The sequence below is a fragment of the Balaenoptera physalus genome (genome assembly GCF_965194825.1).
Source record: "Balaenoptera physalus genome assembly, chromosome: 3".
Classification (NCBI taxonomy): Eukaryota; Metazoa; Chordata; class Mammalia; order Artiodactyla; family Balaenopteridae; genus Balaenoptera; species Balaenoptera physalus.
Window position 1 is genome coordinate 65,361,896 of NC_138890.1, and position 19,099 is coordinate 65,380,994.

At 36.9% G+C, this 19,099-nt stretch overlaps 2 protein-coding genes across 6 annotated transcripts in view; one reads left to right on the forward strand and one right to left on the reverse strand.

The window, feature by feature from the left end:
* The window catches only part of SEC24A (SEC24 homolog A, COPII coat complex component), a 104,403-nt gene that overhangs the window by 75,132 nt on the left and 10,172 nt on the right, over window positions 1-19,099 (reverse strand). The window lies entirely within an intron of this gene.
* Window positions 1-19,099, forward strand: part of SAR1B (secretion associated Ras related GTPase 1B) — a 32,056-nt gene that overhangs the window by 7,222 nt on the left and 5,735 nt on the right. For 3 of the 5 annotated variants that reach the window (XM_082454805.1, XM_082454809.1, XM_082454808.1), the window contains exons 2-6: window positions 2,866-2,941; window positions 6,864-6,983; window positions 15,790-15,855; window positions 17,324-17,427; window positions 18,480-18,611. In XM_082454805.1, coding sequence (XP_082310931.1) covers window positions 2,884-2,941; window positions 6,864-6,983; window positions 15,790-15,855; window positions 17,324-17,427; window positions 18,480-18,611 — 480 coding nt within the window. In that variant the 5' untranslated portion in view covers window positions 2,866-2,883. Of the gene's footprint in view, window positions 1-2,170; window positions 2,287-2,865; window positions 2,942-6,863; window positions 6,984-15,789; window positions 15,856-17,323; window positions 17,428-18,479; window positions 18,612-19,099 lie in introns of all 5 variants that reach the window. The other 2 variants (XM_082454806.1, XM_082454807.1) reach the window with 1 other exon arrangement.

A 19,099-nucleotide genomic window follows, 5' to 3' on the forward strand; every position in this document is an offset into this window, starting at 1 on the left:
AGCTGGAGTTATTAAAAAATGGTATGTAATGACTTAAGTAAATTTAAACCTTTAAAACTATTGTTATAAAGCTTTAGAGAGCCAATGCAATGTAAGGGAAAGGGGATGGACGTGGAAGTTCGACTCATGTTTGAAACTTAGTTGTGCCTATCACTAGTAGTTGAGTTTTACTTACTGTAACCTCAGCTCCTTCTGTAAAATGCGAACAATAATATATGTACTCTGAAAGGTTGTTGGGGTATTTAGTGGTGATATCTGTAAAGTGTCTAGTACTGTGGGCCATGTAGTAGAAGAAATAATAATAACAGCAGCTAAAATTAAATGCTTCCTCCATGCGAAATACTAAATGCTTTGCGTGTAGTAATTAATCTTCATAATAACCATCTCAGGTAATATTGTTATCCCCATTTTACAGATGAGGAAAGTGAAGTAACTTACCTAAAGTAGATAGTAAAGTCCTAGCACCAGAGCTCCTGCTCTTAACCTCTAGACCATAATGCTCGTAAGGGTTCAATAAATGGTAGCTGATATTTTTTGTTTGTTTTGCTTTGTTTTATTAAATTAAAAGGCGGATTCAGCATCATTTCTTATGTCCATATATTAAAAGTAGCAGGCATGAAGACCTAATGTCTAAATTTAGTCTCAGATTTGTTTATCAATGTGGCTTCTGCATCACTAATTAGCACCCGTTGATTTTTTACTCTCAGTTTGCAGTCCCCTAACCCCAGTCATATTATCTAACAATTCCCAACTTTTTGCTGTACCCATTCAGGCTAAACACCATCTAAGAAACCTTTCCTTAGCTGTACCCTGGTGTCACCATAGAACTATGGAAATAGGACTTCGGATGTAGAGACAAGCAGAACTGGTTTTCTTTTTTCATACAAAATATAAAGTGTATTTGTGAGCATACCATACCTCTTTCTGTTGGTATGCACATAAATACCTCATATCTCTGTTATTTATTTTTATTATTTTGTTTTTATGCTCTTATGATCATTACTCCCCTAGTAGCTTAGGATTTACAGTATGGGCATTTTTTTCCCCTTGTGTTTGAATAAGTCTTGAAATTCTATAGGGTGAGTTGTGACCATTTTAGATAATATCCTATTCAGTTTTAACATTTTTCAGTTTAATTGCATTTGTGTAGCTAATTTATCACTCTATAATCTTTTTGAGAGAAAGAGCCATGTTTGTCATCAATATTTGTATTCCCCATGATGTCTAGCTCAGGACTTTGGATGTAATATGAACTAGGTAAATATATTTTAAATTAAATAAAATATTTCAACACACCACTACTTTATTTGATTCTCTACAGTGAAAATTATTATGATTCCCTTTGAAAAGCATATACCTCAGAATCTTCAGTAAAGACAAGCCACCTGTATATATTTTCTCTGACTTTAAGTTTCAATTTCTGCATGACCTAAAATGATAATAGTAGAAGGAGGTATAATTTTCAACTTGAGTAAAATGAGAACTTCTAAGATAATAGATTCTTATATATTTATGTGGCTGTTGTAGTTCTCATTCTTGTGATACTGACAAATGAAACTATTCATAGTTTGCCAGCCACTCTGTCTTAATCAGGAATCAACTGATTGCAAGAACAAAATTCTGCTTATGCTAATTCAAGTAAGAAGTTAATAGAAGAGGGGAGAATCTATTGCCAGGATCCAGGGGATTTCCTAGTAAACACTGCTAGGCCTTGTACAGACTAGAGGTAGGCTGTCTCTTTTCTTCGTTTCTGACTCTCAAGGTGATGTGCTCTCAACATCTTACCCTCTAGGAATATTGAGTTTGGTGGGCCCATCTGTGTCCAGCTTGGCAGCCCACTGGAGGGAGAGGCAGTTATAGAAAGCAGTGTTGTGTGTCATACTTAGTCTGAAGAATATCAAACATAGCACAACCCTTCAAACTTTTTGGACTTGGCCCAAGTTTTGGGCCTGGGTTTTTTTGTTCAGCTCTAGAAAATGAACTTTGTTGATCTGAAAGCATATTTTTGTATAAGTGATTTTTTTTTCTAAAGAGGCTTTTTTTCTCTTATTTTCCATATTAGCTATATTAGTTTATCAAGTACATGTCAAGTAAATGATGAATTGAACTATGCTCTGTATTTTCTACTGTGATTTAATCTTTTTTTTTTTTTTTTTTTTTTTACATTTAGTAACATGATTAAAATTTGAAAAATGCAGAAAGATAACAAACCCAGAAATTTACTATCTGGTACCAACTGCTACAAAAGAACAAAAGAAAAAGAAAAAGGGTTTTTACTCCACATAGGTAAAATCAGACTTGGAAACTTATTTCATGATCAGTTTCCTTTCTTCTCCTCTTTTCTCCCTTCTCTCCTGTCCCCCACTCCGAGGTTTTGGTAAATATTTCATATGCCATAGATACTATATTTAATTTACTATTGAACATAGATTATTTCTAAAAATTTTCTTATGGAACACTTTGATAAACATCTTTATACATAAGCTTTTCCATATTTAGGACAATTTCTAAAAGTAGAATTCTTGGGTCAAATGGTATCAACAGATACATTATTGTCAAATTGGTTTTGAAAAAGATTTGTAGCAATTTATACTGCCACTAATAATGCTTCTTTTACCACATTTTTCCTAGTCTTGACTGTTATAATTTTTTCATGTTTGCTACTTTGAGGGGCAAAGAATGGTCTCTACTTGGTATTTTAATGACATTTTGTTTTTTATTCATCAGTATAGATCAGGTTAGACTGGCATGGAAAAGAGTGTTTAATTCTTTGTAGTAAGGTTGTAGGATTATTTACTCACAGTTGATGTTTAATGTTGTTGGTGTTTAATGTTGACTACTAAATTCAAAACATTTTTTTTCCAGACCCTATAAGATTTGGCTATGTCCTTCATATTTGACTGGATTTACAGTGGTTTCAGCAGTGTGCTACAGTTTTTAGGTAATGTTGGCCCTTTGTTCTCTTTTGTTATCCCATTTAATCCTACTTATATAAAAGTATCTTTTATTTGCCCAGAGCCTCTTTGTATGTAACCCAGTAGTTACAAATGTGGGCTCTGGAGTCATACAAACATGTTCAATTACTCATTCTACCTGTTCCACAGTAATCTTAGACAAACTGTTTTCTCCACTTTAGCCTTAATTTCCTTATCTGTAAAATAATAATAATTCCTATCTTTTAAGGTTGTTGATAAGCATATTGTTAACAGGAATAGCTACCATTTATTAGCCAGTTTGCACAAGAGCTTTACATGCTTTACCTCATGTAATCCTCACAGGAATCCAATGCATTGTTTCTTTTTTTATTATTATTATAAAAATGCATGTTCCATAAAGTACCTCATATATTATAAATGGCATTTTATAACCTACTAAATGAGTCTTGTTTACCCAGCAATTTTGACTAGTGATTTTCCTCTCTTTATAGATTTTAAAGATAGGAAAAATCTTTGCTTCCCATTCTTTTATTGACACCCTTGACTTGTCACATTTTTCGGTGAAACAGGCTTTTTTTTTTTTTCCCTGAAACAGGCTTTTGATTAACTTTTATGTTGGGATATACACAATTTTATTATTGTAAAAATTAATGAAAATATTTCTAGTCTCCTATTTTCAAATTTTGTCCTAAGTTTAGTCTCCTTCTAACCATCATCTTGTAAACTGGCAGAAAGAGAAGCATTTCATGTAATTACAGAGTGGTCAACATAGTTCTAAACTGGCCACAACCATACTTATGGAATGATATCTCCTATATAAATATTTCTTTCTCCACAAACATAATCTTGACTGAGGAAATAAATTTTGATTGGGAAATATAAATTTTGTTTGACTACTATATATTAAAAGGATAAAAATGTAAGATCACATTTTGTCACTGTATTTTTATTTCTTAGTTGAACCTTCCTTAATTGCAAATTTTTTAAAACCCAGAGTGTTTTTTTTTTCTTTTAAAAAATATAATTCCTCACATTATTTTATACTGTTGCTCTACTACAGGTCAAATGTCAGATCTCTCTATACTACCTCCAAGAGAATTCTTAAATCTTTTTATCAGACTGAAATATTTTGTCACATATTTGCAAGAACTGGGTCAGAAATAGAGGCTTTTAAACTTTATTTTGCTGGGGCTTTGGGTTATAACATGTTGGAATCTATATCTCAGTTTATAGAACAATGAATCTATGCTGAATTATGTTGAAAAGGCAAAATAGATTGCATCACAATCAGGAACAAGAAGGTTAATAGTGCTAACTTTAGGAAGCAGTATAGAGAAATGAAAATGAACCAAAGCTTTGGGATCAGACATAGGTTCAAATCTCAGATATGACTTCAGCATTTGAGCAAGTTAACTCTGAGTCTTCATTTCCCCTCTGTAAAAAAGAGAATAATCATGCTACTTCACAGAGTTGAGGATTAAGTGAAATAATGTATGCAGGTGCTTAACAGTGCCTACCACAAAATAAGAATTTAGTCCAACTCAGTTTAAAGATTAAATGCTCTAGTTGTTCCCTTTTAGTATATTATCCTGTACACTTTTACTATTTAAAAGTTAGGGTGGTAGGGACTTCCCTGGTGGTGCAGTGGGTAGGAATCTGCCTGCTAATACAGGGGACATAGGTTTGATCCCTGGTCCAGGAGGATCTCACGTGCCGTGGAGCAACTAAGCCCGTGTGCCACAACTACTGAGCCTGCGCTCTAGAGCCCGCGAGCGACAACTACTGAAGCCCGCATGCCTAGAGCCCGTGCTCCACAACAAGAGAAGCCACCGCAATGAGAAGCCCGTGCACCGCAACGAAGAGTAGCCCCCACTCACCGCAAATAGAGAAAGCCCGTGCACAGCAACAAAGACCCAACACAGCCAAAAATAAATAAAATTAAATATTAAGAAAAAAAAAAAAGTGGTAAGATTGAGTGCATTGGTTAGAAACAGTCTATGTAGAAACCTTTTAAGAAATAGAAATGTTTAAGGAGATTATTAGTCAGATTTATAATTAAAGGAGAGATGTAATATCCCAGCTCAAGTAAATATGGAAAACAGGCTTCTCTTTAGGATTGGAATTGTTGGTCAATATGTGATCAAAAGATTAAGACTTAAATAATTTACTTCTTAAACTTAAATGTGGGTAAAGAACTAGATGTAATTTTGGCATGAACTTATTAGAAGATGGATGGCCTGAATCTGTAATTGCCTAATGTCTTAAAAATTTCATTTATTGATTAAGTATTTTTTGAGCTGCTGCTGCATTCCCTGTCCTCATGTAATTCCATGGGTGTTAGACAATTAAAGACATGAAAAATGAAGTTCAATACCGCTACACACCTATTAGAATGCCCCAAATCCAGATGCTGACAACACCAAATGCTGGTGAGGATATGAAACAACAGAAACTCTCATTCATTGCTGGTGGGAATGAAAAATGGTACAGCTACTTCGGAAGACAGTTTGTTGGTTTCTTATAAAACTAAACATACTCTTACCATTCAATCCAGCAATTGTGCTCCTTGGTATTTACCCAAAGGAGTTGAAAACTTACGTCCACCTGAAAACCTACGTCCACCCGAAAACCTGCACACAGGTGTTTGTAGCAGCTTTAGTCGTAACTGCCAAAACTTGGAAGCAACCAAGATGTCCTCTAGTGGGTGAATGGATAAACTATGGTATAGCCAGACAATGGAATATTATTCAGCACTAAAAAGAAACGGACTATCAAGCCATGAAAATACATGGAAGAAACTAAAATGCATATTACTGAGTGAAAGAAACCAATTTGAAAAGGCTACATACTGAGTGATTCCAACTACATGACATTCTAGAAGAGGCAAAAATATGGAGACAATAAAAAGATCAGTGGTTGCTGGGCCTTGGGTGGGATGGGATGTATAGGCAGAGCACAGAGGACTTTTTAGGGTGGTGAAAATACTCTGTATACTGTTGAATATGTGTCATTAAACTTTTGTCCTCTTGGGGGAGGATATGTATGTGTGGGGACAGAGGTATATGGGAAATCTCTGTACCTTCCTTTCAGTTTTGTTGTAAACCTAAAAGTGCTCTAAGAAAAGTCTTTAAAATACACACACATACACACACACACACACACACATATATATATAGCTCAATATGGAATTTTGCAGTAAATGCCAGTCTACTATAAATTGGTCAATGCTGTCTTTATCTGTTTATCACTTTATCTGTCAATGCTTGATTGATATATTTAAAATTATGTGCTTGGATATTTTTGTTGTTGCGTAGTGTTATGCAATCATGTGAATAGTTTAACCTTATTCTCAGGGAAATTTGACAGTGAACTAAACTTTTTTACTGAAAAAACTCACTGTAATTTTTATTGTCAAAAATGGTTAATTTATTTTTATCTGTGGAAAAATACTCTTTTTCTTTTGGTCTAGCTTTATAAATACATGATGTCAAGTATTAGTGTTTCTCTAGTAGAGGACACAGATATTTATCAAGGGATAAACTAAAATAAAATAAAAGAGGATTTAAGATAAATTGTCAAGGGAATTGGCATTTTGGCATTGCAAGATAAGTTTAGGTCACACACACATTTATTGATCGGGGCAAAGTTTAGTTTTATAATGATTTGACTTCCCAAATCATAATAGATTTAAAATAGCTCTTCAAAACTAAAAATAGGTTAGATATCCAAGCTTTTGCAGGCCAATTTATAAAATCTTAAAAGTTCAAAAGGTTAATAAGTGTTTCTTTATCAAAAATCTGGGGTAATTAGGAAAAGTATCTAAATAACCAAATTGTGAATATTATATTATACTTTTATTTAAAGTCATTTTATTTGTGTAGTCTGTGTCAGATATCACTTTGACTAATCATAGCTCTTATTCTGCAGGATTATATAAGAAAACTGGTAAATTGGTATTTCTTGGATTGGATAATGCGGGAAAAACAACATTGCTACACATGCTAAAAGATGATAGACTTGGACAACATGTCCCAACGTTACATCCCAGTAAGTATATTCTCCCATACAATATATTACTTGATCAAGTGATACCAATTCATAGGCCCTAACCAAAAGGTTTTGTTTGTTTTTTTGGTGGATAAATTATGATCAGGTCATTTCACCTGTTCTTAAAATAGTATAGTAAATAATAAGTGACCCAACTCTAGGGAGTATATTTAGATCTTGAAATAATACTCATATCTTCTTATCAGTTAGTATACCATTGTCCAGCTAGAGGAATTAAAAAGTTATTGTCTCAGGGATTATGATATGATATTCAACAACATATTGCTTAGGTTATAAATAGTCACCATTAGCTTGTTACATAACCTAAATTTCTTTCAAATTTTAGAACTGTACTATTCTAATCATTATTCAATGGACAGATTATAGTCTTATACTTTGCTGGTAGCTCTCAACTTATTAACCAGTTATTTTTCTAGTCCTAACAACCTGAACTATTTCTAATATAAAGACCATAGAATTATTCCAAAAAACAGGGCATGTATTCATACACTTATACAAAGGTTTTGTTTTTTGGTTTTTGGTGTTCTTTTTGAGCACACCCCACGACTTGCAGGATCTTAGTTCCCCAACCAGGGATTGAACCTGGGCCCACGGCAGAGAAAGCGCCGAGTTGTAACCACTGGACCACCAGGGAATTCCCTAGAAAGTTTTAAAATAATTAAAAAATAATTTACTGTGCTTCCTTTTAGAAAGACTACCTGAAAGACATTAATAATGATTCTCTAAATCACTTAATACATATCATCCTGTATATAAGATTGTGTAATAGGTACTGTTTGAGAAAGTAAAGTTAATGTTAAAGTGATAAAATTATTAGAAACAGAAGTCTAATCTTAAAATACCTGTGAACTTACTTTTACTGTTGAAAAGACGATGAATCAAGTACACAGAGAGTTTAAAGACAAGTTAATCCATAGATTAATTATGAAATAATAAGTGTTGGCCTTAATAATGAGTATAAAATTGAGAACTGGACTAAAAAGTAAATAATATGATAGTTAATTTAGTTCAGTAAATATACAAAGAACAAGGAAGGAAAACAGAGCAAAACAAATTACCATTTTATCTCTGAAGCTGTTAGTGAGTGAAGTTGGAAAAGGAAGACTTTGTAAAATTGATACTTTTTTTTTTATATTAGGAGAGGAAAGTGGGGCTTGACAAATAAGATTCTGATACAAGAACAATACTGTTAAAGAAAAATGATCATGGTGAAATTGAGTATATAAAATTATCTGCAAAAACAACAGAAATAGAAGAGATTACACAGTGGTCTTATATTAGGTGTAAGTCATTTAAAAAATTTTATGATGTTGCTCTTTTTAATTTATTCAACAAATATTTTTTGAGCACCTGCTCTATGTCAGACATTGTTCTAAGTACTAGGAGTAAAAGCAGTGGCACAAAACAGATGCTATCTCAGCCTTCCTGTGGCTCACATTCATTTCAACTAATATTTTTCAATTAATCAAAAAACATATGTGTACTCACTTCAGCAGCACATATACTAAAATTGGAATGATACAGAGAAGATTAGCATGGCCCCTGCACCAGAATGACACACAAATTCGTGAAGCATTCCATATTTTTAAGAATGAAATTTAAAATACTCTCTAACATCATATACAAAAATAAACTCAAAATGGGTTAAAGACCTAAATGTAAGGTTGGATACTATAAAACTCTTAGAGGAAAACATAGGCAGAACACTCTTTGACATAAATCTCAGCAATATCTTTTTTTTTTAAATTAATTAATTAATTTATTTTTGGCTGTGTTGGGTCTTTGTTGCTACGCGCAGGCTTTCTCTAGTTGTGGCGAGCAGGGGCTACTCTTCGTTTGCAGTGCGTGGGCTTCTCATTGCAGTGGCTTCTCTTGTTGCGGAGCATGGGCTCTAGGGTGTGCAGGCTTCAGTAGTTGTGGCTTGCGGGCTCAGTAGCTGTGGCTTGCGGGCTCTAGAGTGCAGGCTCAGTAGTTGTGGCTCACGGGCTTAGTTGCTCCGCAGCATGGGGGATCTTCCCGGACCAGGGCTCAAACCTGTGTCCCCTGCGTTGGCAGGCAGATTCTTAACCACTGCACTACCAGGGAAGTCCCACAATATCTTTTTTGATTCATCTCCTAGAGTAATGAAAATAAAAACAAAAATAAACAAATGGGACCTAATTAAGTGTAAAAGCTTTTGCACAGCAAAGGAAACCATAAACAAAACAAAAAGACAACCCACAGAATGGGAGAAAGTTTTTGCAAATGAAGAGACCAACAAGGGATTAATCTCCAGAATATACAAACAGCTCATGCCACTCAATATCAAGAAAACAAACAACCCAATCAAAAAATGGGCAGAAGATCTAAATAGACATTTCTCCAAAGAAGACAGACAGATGGTCAAAAAGCCCTAGAAAAGATGTTCAACATCACTAATTATTAGAGAAATGCAAGTCAAAACGACAATGAGGTATCGCCTCACACTGGTCAGAATAGCCATCATCAAATATCTACAAACAATAAGAACTGGAGAGGGTCTGGAGAAAAGGGAACCGTCTTGCACTGTTGGTGGGAATGTAAATTGATACAGCCACTATGGAGGACAGTATGGAGGTTCCTTAAAAAACTAAATATAGAACTACTGTATGATCCAGCAATCCCACTCCTGGGCATATATCTGGAGAAAACCATAATCCAAAAAGATACATGAACCTGAATGTTCATTGCAGCACTATTTTCAATAGCCAAGACATAGAAGCAATTTAAATGTCCATCGACAGAGGAATGGATAAAGAAGATGTGGTACATATATACAGTGGAATATTACTTAGCCATAAAAAAGAACAAAATAATGCCATTTGCAGCAGCATGGATGGACCTAGAGATTATCATACTAAGTGAAGTAAAGTCAGACAAAGACAAATATATGATATCACTTATATGTGGAATCTAATTTAAAAATGATACAAATGAACTTATTTACAAAACAGAAACAGACTCACAGATCTTGAAATCAAACTTATGGTTACCAAAGGGGAAACGTGGGGGGAAGTGATAAATTAGGAGATTGGGATTAACATATACACACTACTATATATAAAATAGATAACTATGGACTTCCCTGGTGGCGCAGTGGTAAAGAAAACGCCTGCCAGCTCAATATTAAAAAAACAAACAGCCCAATCCAAAAATGGGCAGAAGACCTAAATAGACATTTCTCCAAAGAAGACATACAGATGGCCAAGAAGCACATGAAAAGCTGCTCAACATCACTGATTATTAGAGAAATGCAAATTAAAACTGCAGTGAGGTATCACCTTACACCAGTTAGAATGGGCATCATCAGAAAATCTACAAATAACAAATGCTGGAGAGGGTATGGAGAAAAGGGAACCTTCTTGCACTGTTGGTGGGAACGTAAATTGATACAGCCACCATGGAGAACAGTATGGAGGTTCCTTAAAAAACTAAAAATAGAATTAGCATATGACACAGCAATCCCACTACTGGGCATATACCCAGAGAAAACCATAATTCAAAAAGACACATGCACCCCAATGTTCATTGCAGCACTATTTACAATAGCCAGCTCATGGAAGCAACCTAAATGCCCATCGACAGACAAATGGATAAAGATGTGGTACATATATACAATGGAATATTACTCAGCCATAAAAAGGAACGAAATTGCGTCATTTGTAGAGGCGTGGATGGATCTAGAGACTGTCATACAGAGTGAAGTAAGTCAGAGAAAAACAAATATCGTATATTAATGCATATATGTGGAACCTAGAAGAGTGGTACAGATGAACCAGTTTGCAGGGCAGAAATAGAGACACAGATGTAGAGGACAAACATATGGATACCAAGGGGGGAAAGTGGCAGCTGGGGGGGCGGGGAGGTGTGATGAATTGGGAGATTGGGATTGACATGTATACACTGATGTGTATAAAATGGATAACAAATAAGAACCTGCTGTATAAAAAAATAAATAAAATGAAATTCAAAAATTCAAAAAAAACCAAAAAGAATCTGCCTGCCAATGCAGGGGACACAGGTTTGAACTCTGGTCCGGGAAGATCCCACATGCTGCTTAGCAACTAACCCATGCGCCACAACTACTGAGCCTGCGCTCTAGAGCCCGCGAGCCACAAGTGCTGAGCCTGCATGCCACAGTTACTGAAGCCCACGTGCCTAGAGCCCGTGCTCCGCAACGAGAAGCCCATGCACCGCAACGAAGAGTAGTCCCCAATCACCGCAACTAGAGAAAGCCCACGTGCAGCAATGAAGACCCAATGCAGCCAAAAATAAAAATAAATTAATTTTTTAAAAAGAAATTTAAAAAAATAGATAACTAACAAGGACCTACTGTATAGCACAGGGAACTCTACTCAATATCCTGTAATAACCTATATGGGAAAAGAATTTGGGGACTTCCCTGGTGGTCCAGTAGCTAAGATGCCTCGCTCCCAACGCAGGAGGCCCGGGTTCAATCCCTGTTCAGGGAACTAGATCCCATATGCATGCCGCAACTAAGAGTTCAAATGCTGCAATGAAAGATTCCGCATGCCGGAACTAAAGATCCCGCACATGGCAACGAAGATCCCACGTGCCTCAACTAAGACCCGGCGCAGCCAAAATAAATAAATAAATAGGGACTTCCCTGGTGGTCCAGTGGGTAAGATTACGTGTTCCCAGTGCAGGGGGCCCGGGTTCGATCCCTGGTCAGGGAACTAGATCCCACATGCCACAACTAAGGAGTCTGCATACCGCAACGAAAGATCCTGCATGCCGCAACTAAAGATCCCACATGCGGTAACGAAGATCCCATGTGCTGCAACTAAGACCTGGCGCAGCCAAAATAAATTAATAAATAATAAATAAATATTTAAAATAAATAAATCTTTTAAAAATCTTTAAAAAAAAGAATCTGAAAAAGAATGGGTATATATGTATAACTGATTCACTTTGCTGTGCACCTGAAACTAACACAACATTGCAAATCAACTATACTCCAATAAAAATTTAAAAAGAAAAAGCATATGTGAAAAAGGTAACATATATCTACCCTATGATCTGGCAGTTCCATTGCTAGGTATTTATCTAGGAGAAATGAAAAACATGTGTTCACCAAAATCCTCATACAAGAATGTTTATTATACCAGTTTTATTTATCTGTAATAGCCCCAAACTGGAAACAGCTCAGATGTCCTTCAAAAAAAGAATGGATAAACAATGGAATTCTACTCAACAAGAAAGAGGAATAAACTGCTGATACATACAATGCATATTATATTGCATGGAAGAGGCTGGTCACAAAATTTATATACTATATGATACCATTTATATAAAATTCTAAAACAGGCAAAACAAACCTGTGGTGATAGAATTCAGATCAGTGCTTGCTTCTGGGAGTGGAGGTGTGGACTGACTGGGAATGGGCAAGAGGGAACTTGCTGGGATGTTAACAGTGTTCTGTATCTTTTTTTTTTTTTTTTTTTTTAATTTTATTTATTTATTTATTTATTTTTGGCTGTGTTGGGTCTTCGTTTCTGTGCGAGGGCTTTCTCTAGTTGCGGCAAGCGGGGGCCACTCTTCATCGCGGTGCGCGGGCCTCTCACTATCGCGGCCTCTCCTGTTGCGGAGCACAGGCTCCAGACGCGCAGGCTCAGTAGCTGTGGCTCACGGGCCTAGTTGCTCCGCGGCATGTGGGATCTTCCCAGACCAGGGCTCGAACCCGTGTCCACTGCATTAGCAGGCAGATTCTCAACCACTGCGCCACCAGGGAAGCCCAGTGTTCTGTATCTTAATTAATCAAATTGGGACTTCTTTTATAAAGCAGGGAGTGTACTGAGGATTGTAACCATAGAGGTAGTTTGCCAACCACATCCAAGCATTATCTTTTCCTTATTGGAAAGGATCATGCTTTGAACACAAATTGTATTAGTTATTCATTCAGTTGGCAGTCTTCATACAGAATTTTTTAGCAAGATAAACTACTCTGGGGTCTCATAGTTATACTGAATAGTTAACAATTATACTGAACCTTTCATTGTAATTGTAGGGGGTCTTCTGCTTTTGGCCATGAGGGAATAACAGAGTCTGGAATTACCATCCCACTGTAAATGACTAGAAAACTGGACAAAAATATATACTACAACTGTTATCAGATATTGGGCAATAGCTAGCACAGGGCTATGATTCCTGAGAGAAGAAAAACAAACACTTCTCTATTCAAGTTTTATCACAGGAGGTAATTTTCAGATCATGGTGTAGGGAGAGGAAACCCAAACAACCCAGTAGTCTTACTGAGTTGAGGAGACAGAGACCAGAATTTGGGGAGGCTGAGGTGACTAGAATTTGCTGGGCAGATTACCACAGAGGAAGGAGCTCTGCAGAGAAGGAACTCCAGAAATTAAAAATATATATATATTTATTTAGGCTGTGCCGGGTCTTAGTTGTGGCATGCGAACTCTTAGTTGTGGCATGCATTCGGGATCTAGTTCCCTGACCAGGGATTGAACCTGGGCCCCCTGCAGTAGAAGTACGGAGTCTTAACCACTGAACCACCAGGGAAATCCCAGAACTCCAGATATTTTCATGGCTGAATACCAATCTGTGCATACATAGGGTGAAACTACACATGGCCAGTCAAAGAATAATTTCTGGAAGAACAGTTATAGTGGAGTTGTTAGCCAAATAATTCCCAGAGCTCACATGGGGCCGGGAATCCAAGTTCGCACCAGCCAAAAAGGAGAGACCTTGTTGAATACTCCAAAGGATCATATCTTAGTAATGGGGCTAAAGTAGCTCCAAAGTAAAGGCTACTTTAGATCTGCCCTAACAAAACTTAAAAACTGATCTGCAAGCAGTTTAACTGCCTGCCAGAACAAAGTCCAACTTTCTTTTCTTTTTTTTTTTCGGCCATGTCCCGTGGCTTGCAGGATCTTAGTTCCCCACCAGGGTCCCTGCAGTGAGAGCGCTGAGTCCTAACCACTGGACCGCCAGGGAATTCCCAAAGTCCAACTTTCTTGAAAAGGGTACAACAAAATCCAACATCCAGGGACTTCCCAGGTGGCACAGTGGTTAAGAATCCGCTTGCCAATGCAGGAGACACAGGTTCGATCCCTGGTCCGGGAAGATTCCACATGCCTCAGAGCAACTAAGCCCGTGAGTGCGCCACAACTACTGAGCCTGTGCTCTAGAGCCCGCAGGCTACAACTACTGAAGCCCGTGTGCCTAGAGCCCGTGCTCCGCGACAAGAGAAGCCACCGCAATGAGAAGCCCACGCACTGCAAGGAAGAGTAGCCCCCGCTCGCTGCAACTAGAGAAAGCCTGCGCGCAGCAGGGAGGACCCAGTGCAGCCAAAAATAAATTAATTAATTTTTTAAAAATCCAACATTCAATAAAAAATTATTAGACATGCAAAGAAGCAGGAAAGTATGATCCATAACCAGGAGAAAAATTAATCAGTAAAAACAGATTGTAACAAAGATGATGGCAGAAGTAAAAAAGATGATGGAATTAGCAAATAAGGACATTGAGATAGCTGTTATGAATATGCTTAAGGATTTAAGTGAAACATGAACATAATGAGGAGAGAAATGGAAGATATAAGACAGAACCAAGGGCTTCCCTGGTGGCGCAGTGGTTGAGAATCTGCCTGCCAATGCAGGGGACACGGGTTCGAGCCCTGGTCTGGGAAGATCCCACATGCCGCAGAGCGACTAAGCCCGTGAGCCACAATTACTGAGCCTGCGCGTCTGGAGCCTGTGCTCCGCAACAAGAGAGGCCGCGATAGTGAGAGGCCCGCGCACCGCAATGAAGAGTGGCCCCCACTTGCCCCAACTAGAGAAAGCCCTCGCACAGAAACGAAGACCCAACACAGCCATAAATAAATAAATAAATAAAAATTTAAAAATAAACAGGAGCTGTTGTTTAAAAAAAAAAAAAAAAAGACAGAACCAAATGGAACTTATAGAAAAGAAAAATAAAATATCTGAAATGAAATTTTCACTAGATAGGATGAATAGCAATTTTTTTTGTGGGGTGGAGGGTGTCCCACACTGCACGGCATGTGGAATCTTAGTTCTCCGGCCAGGGGTTGAACCCGCACCCGCTGCAGTGGAACACAAGTCTTAACCACTGGACCACCAGGGAAGTCCCAAGAATTAATAGCAAATTAGTGCCAATACTGCAGAAGGAAAGACCAGTGAACTTAAGTCAATGCAATAGAAACTAAAAGAAACACAGAGAAAAATGACTGAAAAAAAAAAATCAACAGAGCCTCAGTGACTTGTGGGACAATATTAAGTATTCTAGCAAACCTATCATTGAAGTCCCAGAAGGGGAAGGAAGGGAGCAGAAAAAATATTTGAAGAAATAATAGCCAAATTTTTTATTATAATTGTGTTTGTCATTAAAGACTGTCACCTGCGAAATATGACAGCCATGAGAGAATACTGTTATTTCACCTTTATCGTTTAAGATGAATTACAGGAAAAATTATTAGGTTGGAGCAGTCACTTGAATTCACAGTAAATAATTGTCAATTTCAGCAGGATAGAGAAGGAAAAATAAGTAAGTGTTGGATTTGTGGTGGGTAGTGAATACTAGAAATGAATATTACCATTTACGTGCATAATATTGGCAATATGAAATGGAATATAGTAGTTACAACAGAGAATTCCTTTTTGATTTGACCTTATTTGCAATTAAAGTAAATCAAACTTTAAGTGGCAATATATACCAGGAATGGATTTCTAATTTTCATGTTGTTAAAATATTTTGTATTATTATTTAGCATCAGAAGAACTAACCATTGCTGGCATGACATTTACAACTTTTGATCTGGGTGGCCATATTCAAGGTGAGATTCTGTTGCTTTGTTTTATTTAATAAAAATGTGACCATTATGTTCCAGTGCATGAAATCTCATTCTATTCAAAGAAAGCCAGAGTAGACTTAAAATTTAGGAGTTATTACCCCTAGATAAATGCTTTAAATGCAAAGGATGATTTTCATGGTACTCCAATTTAAGTCTGAATTGCTTTTGGTGGTAAAGCATATGAGTAAAATTTAGCCTCCATTCTTTCTCTGCTCCAGTCCACCTTTCGCTTACTGTCGTAATCATGTTATGAATATGTTATTGCTCTGTATGAAAAACCTTCAGTGGCTAACTCATTACCTGTAAAATAAAGGCCAAACTCACTGACCTGGCACTCAGAATCTCTATGATCTGATCGCACTTTACTTTTTGAGTCTTTATTTCCCACTATACCCTTTCCCATTCTCTTTACTGCAACCAAACCAAACCATCTTGGTGTTCTCCCACCTCTGTGCTTATGCCATCCCCATCTGCACATAGGTAACCCACCTTCAGGGCCCAGTGTAAGTCCTGCTGCCTCCCCTGAGAAGCCACTCCCAGCTGGGAGTGCTCTCAACTATACTTACGTAGCAATTAGTGCGTTTGTATACATATCTGCAAGTTTGGAACGACTGTCTTATTTCCTCTACTAAACTTTCTGGGACTGAAATCCTAGTTATTTTTTAATATCCCCAAAAGGACTTAGCAGTATCCACCAGATGGTAATTCATAAATAATGAATATTACAAAGCCTGTGGTTAGTGAAAGCACATTTGAGACATATATCAATTGTTTAAAATATACATAAACTAATTCCTGGAATTTAATGATTAGATTTAGAACCTAATGGAGTTTGAGACTTCATTTCTATATTATTTTAAGGTGTATTATAAAACTGAAGTCAGAAATAAAAGTTACCTTCCCCTAGGGTACCCCCAAAAGTGTTTTCCCCTCTAAAAGAGAATGTCATGGCAAAAATTACCCTAATGGTTTCATAAACTTTAATTTCTCTTATGAGTAGAACAGTTTGCTTTATTATTTTAACTTAACAAGTCTGTACCCGATACTAATTTCCTTCTGTCACTGACTCCAGATTTATCACTGGCAAAAAACTGATAAACTAGGAATGTCAGAAAAATGAATACTGCATATAAGAAATAGTAGTGGTCCCTCCAATGAACTTAACGTGCATCCTTGTCCATTAGTAGCAGATATTAATTCTTCTTCTAACATAGGAAAATTGGGGCAGAGTGAAGTATTTGACTTGCCCACAATCAAGGAAAACCTGTTATTTCTTCTTTGGTCACCTGGAAAGATTTTGGCAATATTGGGTGAAAGATTAACTTGAGTATATAGTGAAGTAGCAGCAGCTAAGGGATAATTACACTTGATATCTTATTGGACTCTTCCCTCAAACTATCTGCTAGGTTTGACCAGCAAATAAAATCTAACTCCTGATTGTTTTTATTAGCTCGAAGAGTGTGGAAAAACTACCTTCCTGCTATCAATGGCATTGTATTTCTGGTGGATTGTGCAGACCATGAAAGGCTGTTAGAATCAAAAGAAGAACTTGATGTAAGTTAAATAATTAAAACTAAACATAGTTGAATCACTGGTAAGCCTGAGGAAATAGGTTGGATATGTAGGTATCAGAGTGTGGCTTTTTTGCAGCCTCTGATGTAACTCCTGACAATTTGTGGAGTTCTGAGATTATTCTACTTAGAATGTAGGGGGAGTAGCTTGGAGTAATTGTAGCTATTGAGGAGGTACTAATGCAGACCTCCTTCCTGAAGGCTTGGGCTCACTCTGTGCAGAGTGTGCCCTTGTAGTATATTTCATGTCTGCTACATTCCTGTAGTGGCTTTGTCTTAAGCCCCTGGTCCTCCTAGGATGCTGGTTTCTTTAGGAGTTAGCCAGAACCTGGAAATGGCATAACATGCTATCTTTGTCACCGCTCCCAGGAGTGATCAGGGCCATGTGTAGCCACCTCCTCTCCCGTCTCCCAGGTCACATGCTTTGTAAAGGGGCTCAGAAGCAGTAGGCAAGGTCAGTGCTAGATCTGGGTCCACAGAGAAAGCAGGTCCATGATTTGATGGAAGGTTGACCTGACCATGCCTCTGCCTAGAGCAAGCAAACAAGTACTTATTCATGTGGAAAAGTCCAGATAGGTTCTCTGGTCATGGAACAGGGTTAGGGAATTCCTGAGTTCCTACTTTGTGCCCGACACTGTGCATATTACCTCATTTAATTCTCAAATTAACTCCATAAGGTAGGTGGTACTATTGCAAATTCTCTTTGAACTTCAATGAGCCTTATTTGTGTAAGATCTCACAACTCAAAAGCAGCAGAACTAGAAATGAAACCAGGTCTGCATGCTTTAAGTGTTGGGTCTATGCACAGAGTGAGCATTTACAGAAGGAGACTTAGGGAGGCAGAAGAATTGAGCTTTGGGTTTGTTGAGCTCACTTTAAAATGTAGGGAGAGTTTGCCAAAGAAAGTTAGCCAAACTGACGGGTATGATAGAGAATCAGTCCTTGATACCCATTTGGTAGCTTGTCACAATGAACCCTTTAGATGGTTTCATATCAACATCTTGTCGTTCATTTTGTTTTGTTTTGTTTTTTCAGTCACTAATGACAGATGAAACTGTTGCTAATGTGCCTATACTGATTCTTGGAAATAAGATTGACAGACCTGAAGCCATCAGTGAAGAGAGGTTGCGAGAGATGTTTGGTTTATATGGTCAGACAACAGGAAAGGTAAAAAAAAAAAAAAGGAAAATTTTTGACAAGTGTGAATATTTCATTCAGTAGTATAAATATCTTTTTATTTATTTTTAATCTTCTGAAATAGTTTGTTCCCACACTACCCCTAACAGTAATCATGCTTATCGGTTTAATTGGTACAGTCTGGCTTTTTTTTTTTTTTTAATTGGGGTATAGTTGACATACAACATTATACTAGTTTCAGGTGTATAACCAGATGTCTTTAAATTACTATTGTCCTACCTCATAAGCCCATTTTCATTTTTTTTCTTAAAAACTGTCATTTATACATTTGGGTCTTTTTTTAATGTTCTCATTTATTTTCTTTCTACCACTGAATGAAATGAAACCTTTTCTTGGTGATATCAAAAATGTCAAAGCCTATGCTTATGAGAAACTAAATGAAAGCTTTCAAAGTTTTATTTGTCATAATTTTTCAGAATTAGCCACTAAATAATATACTTGAATGTTTAAGCATACCA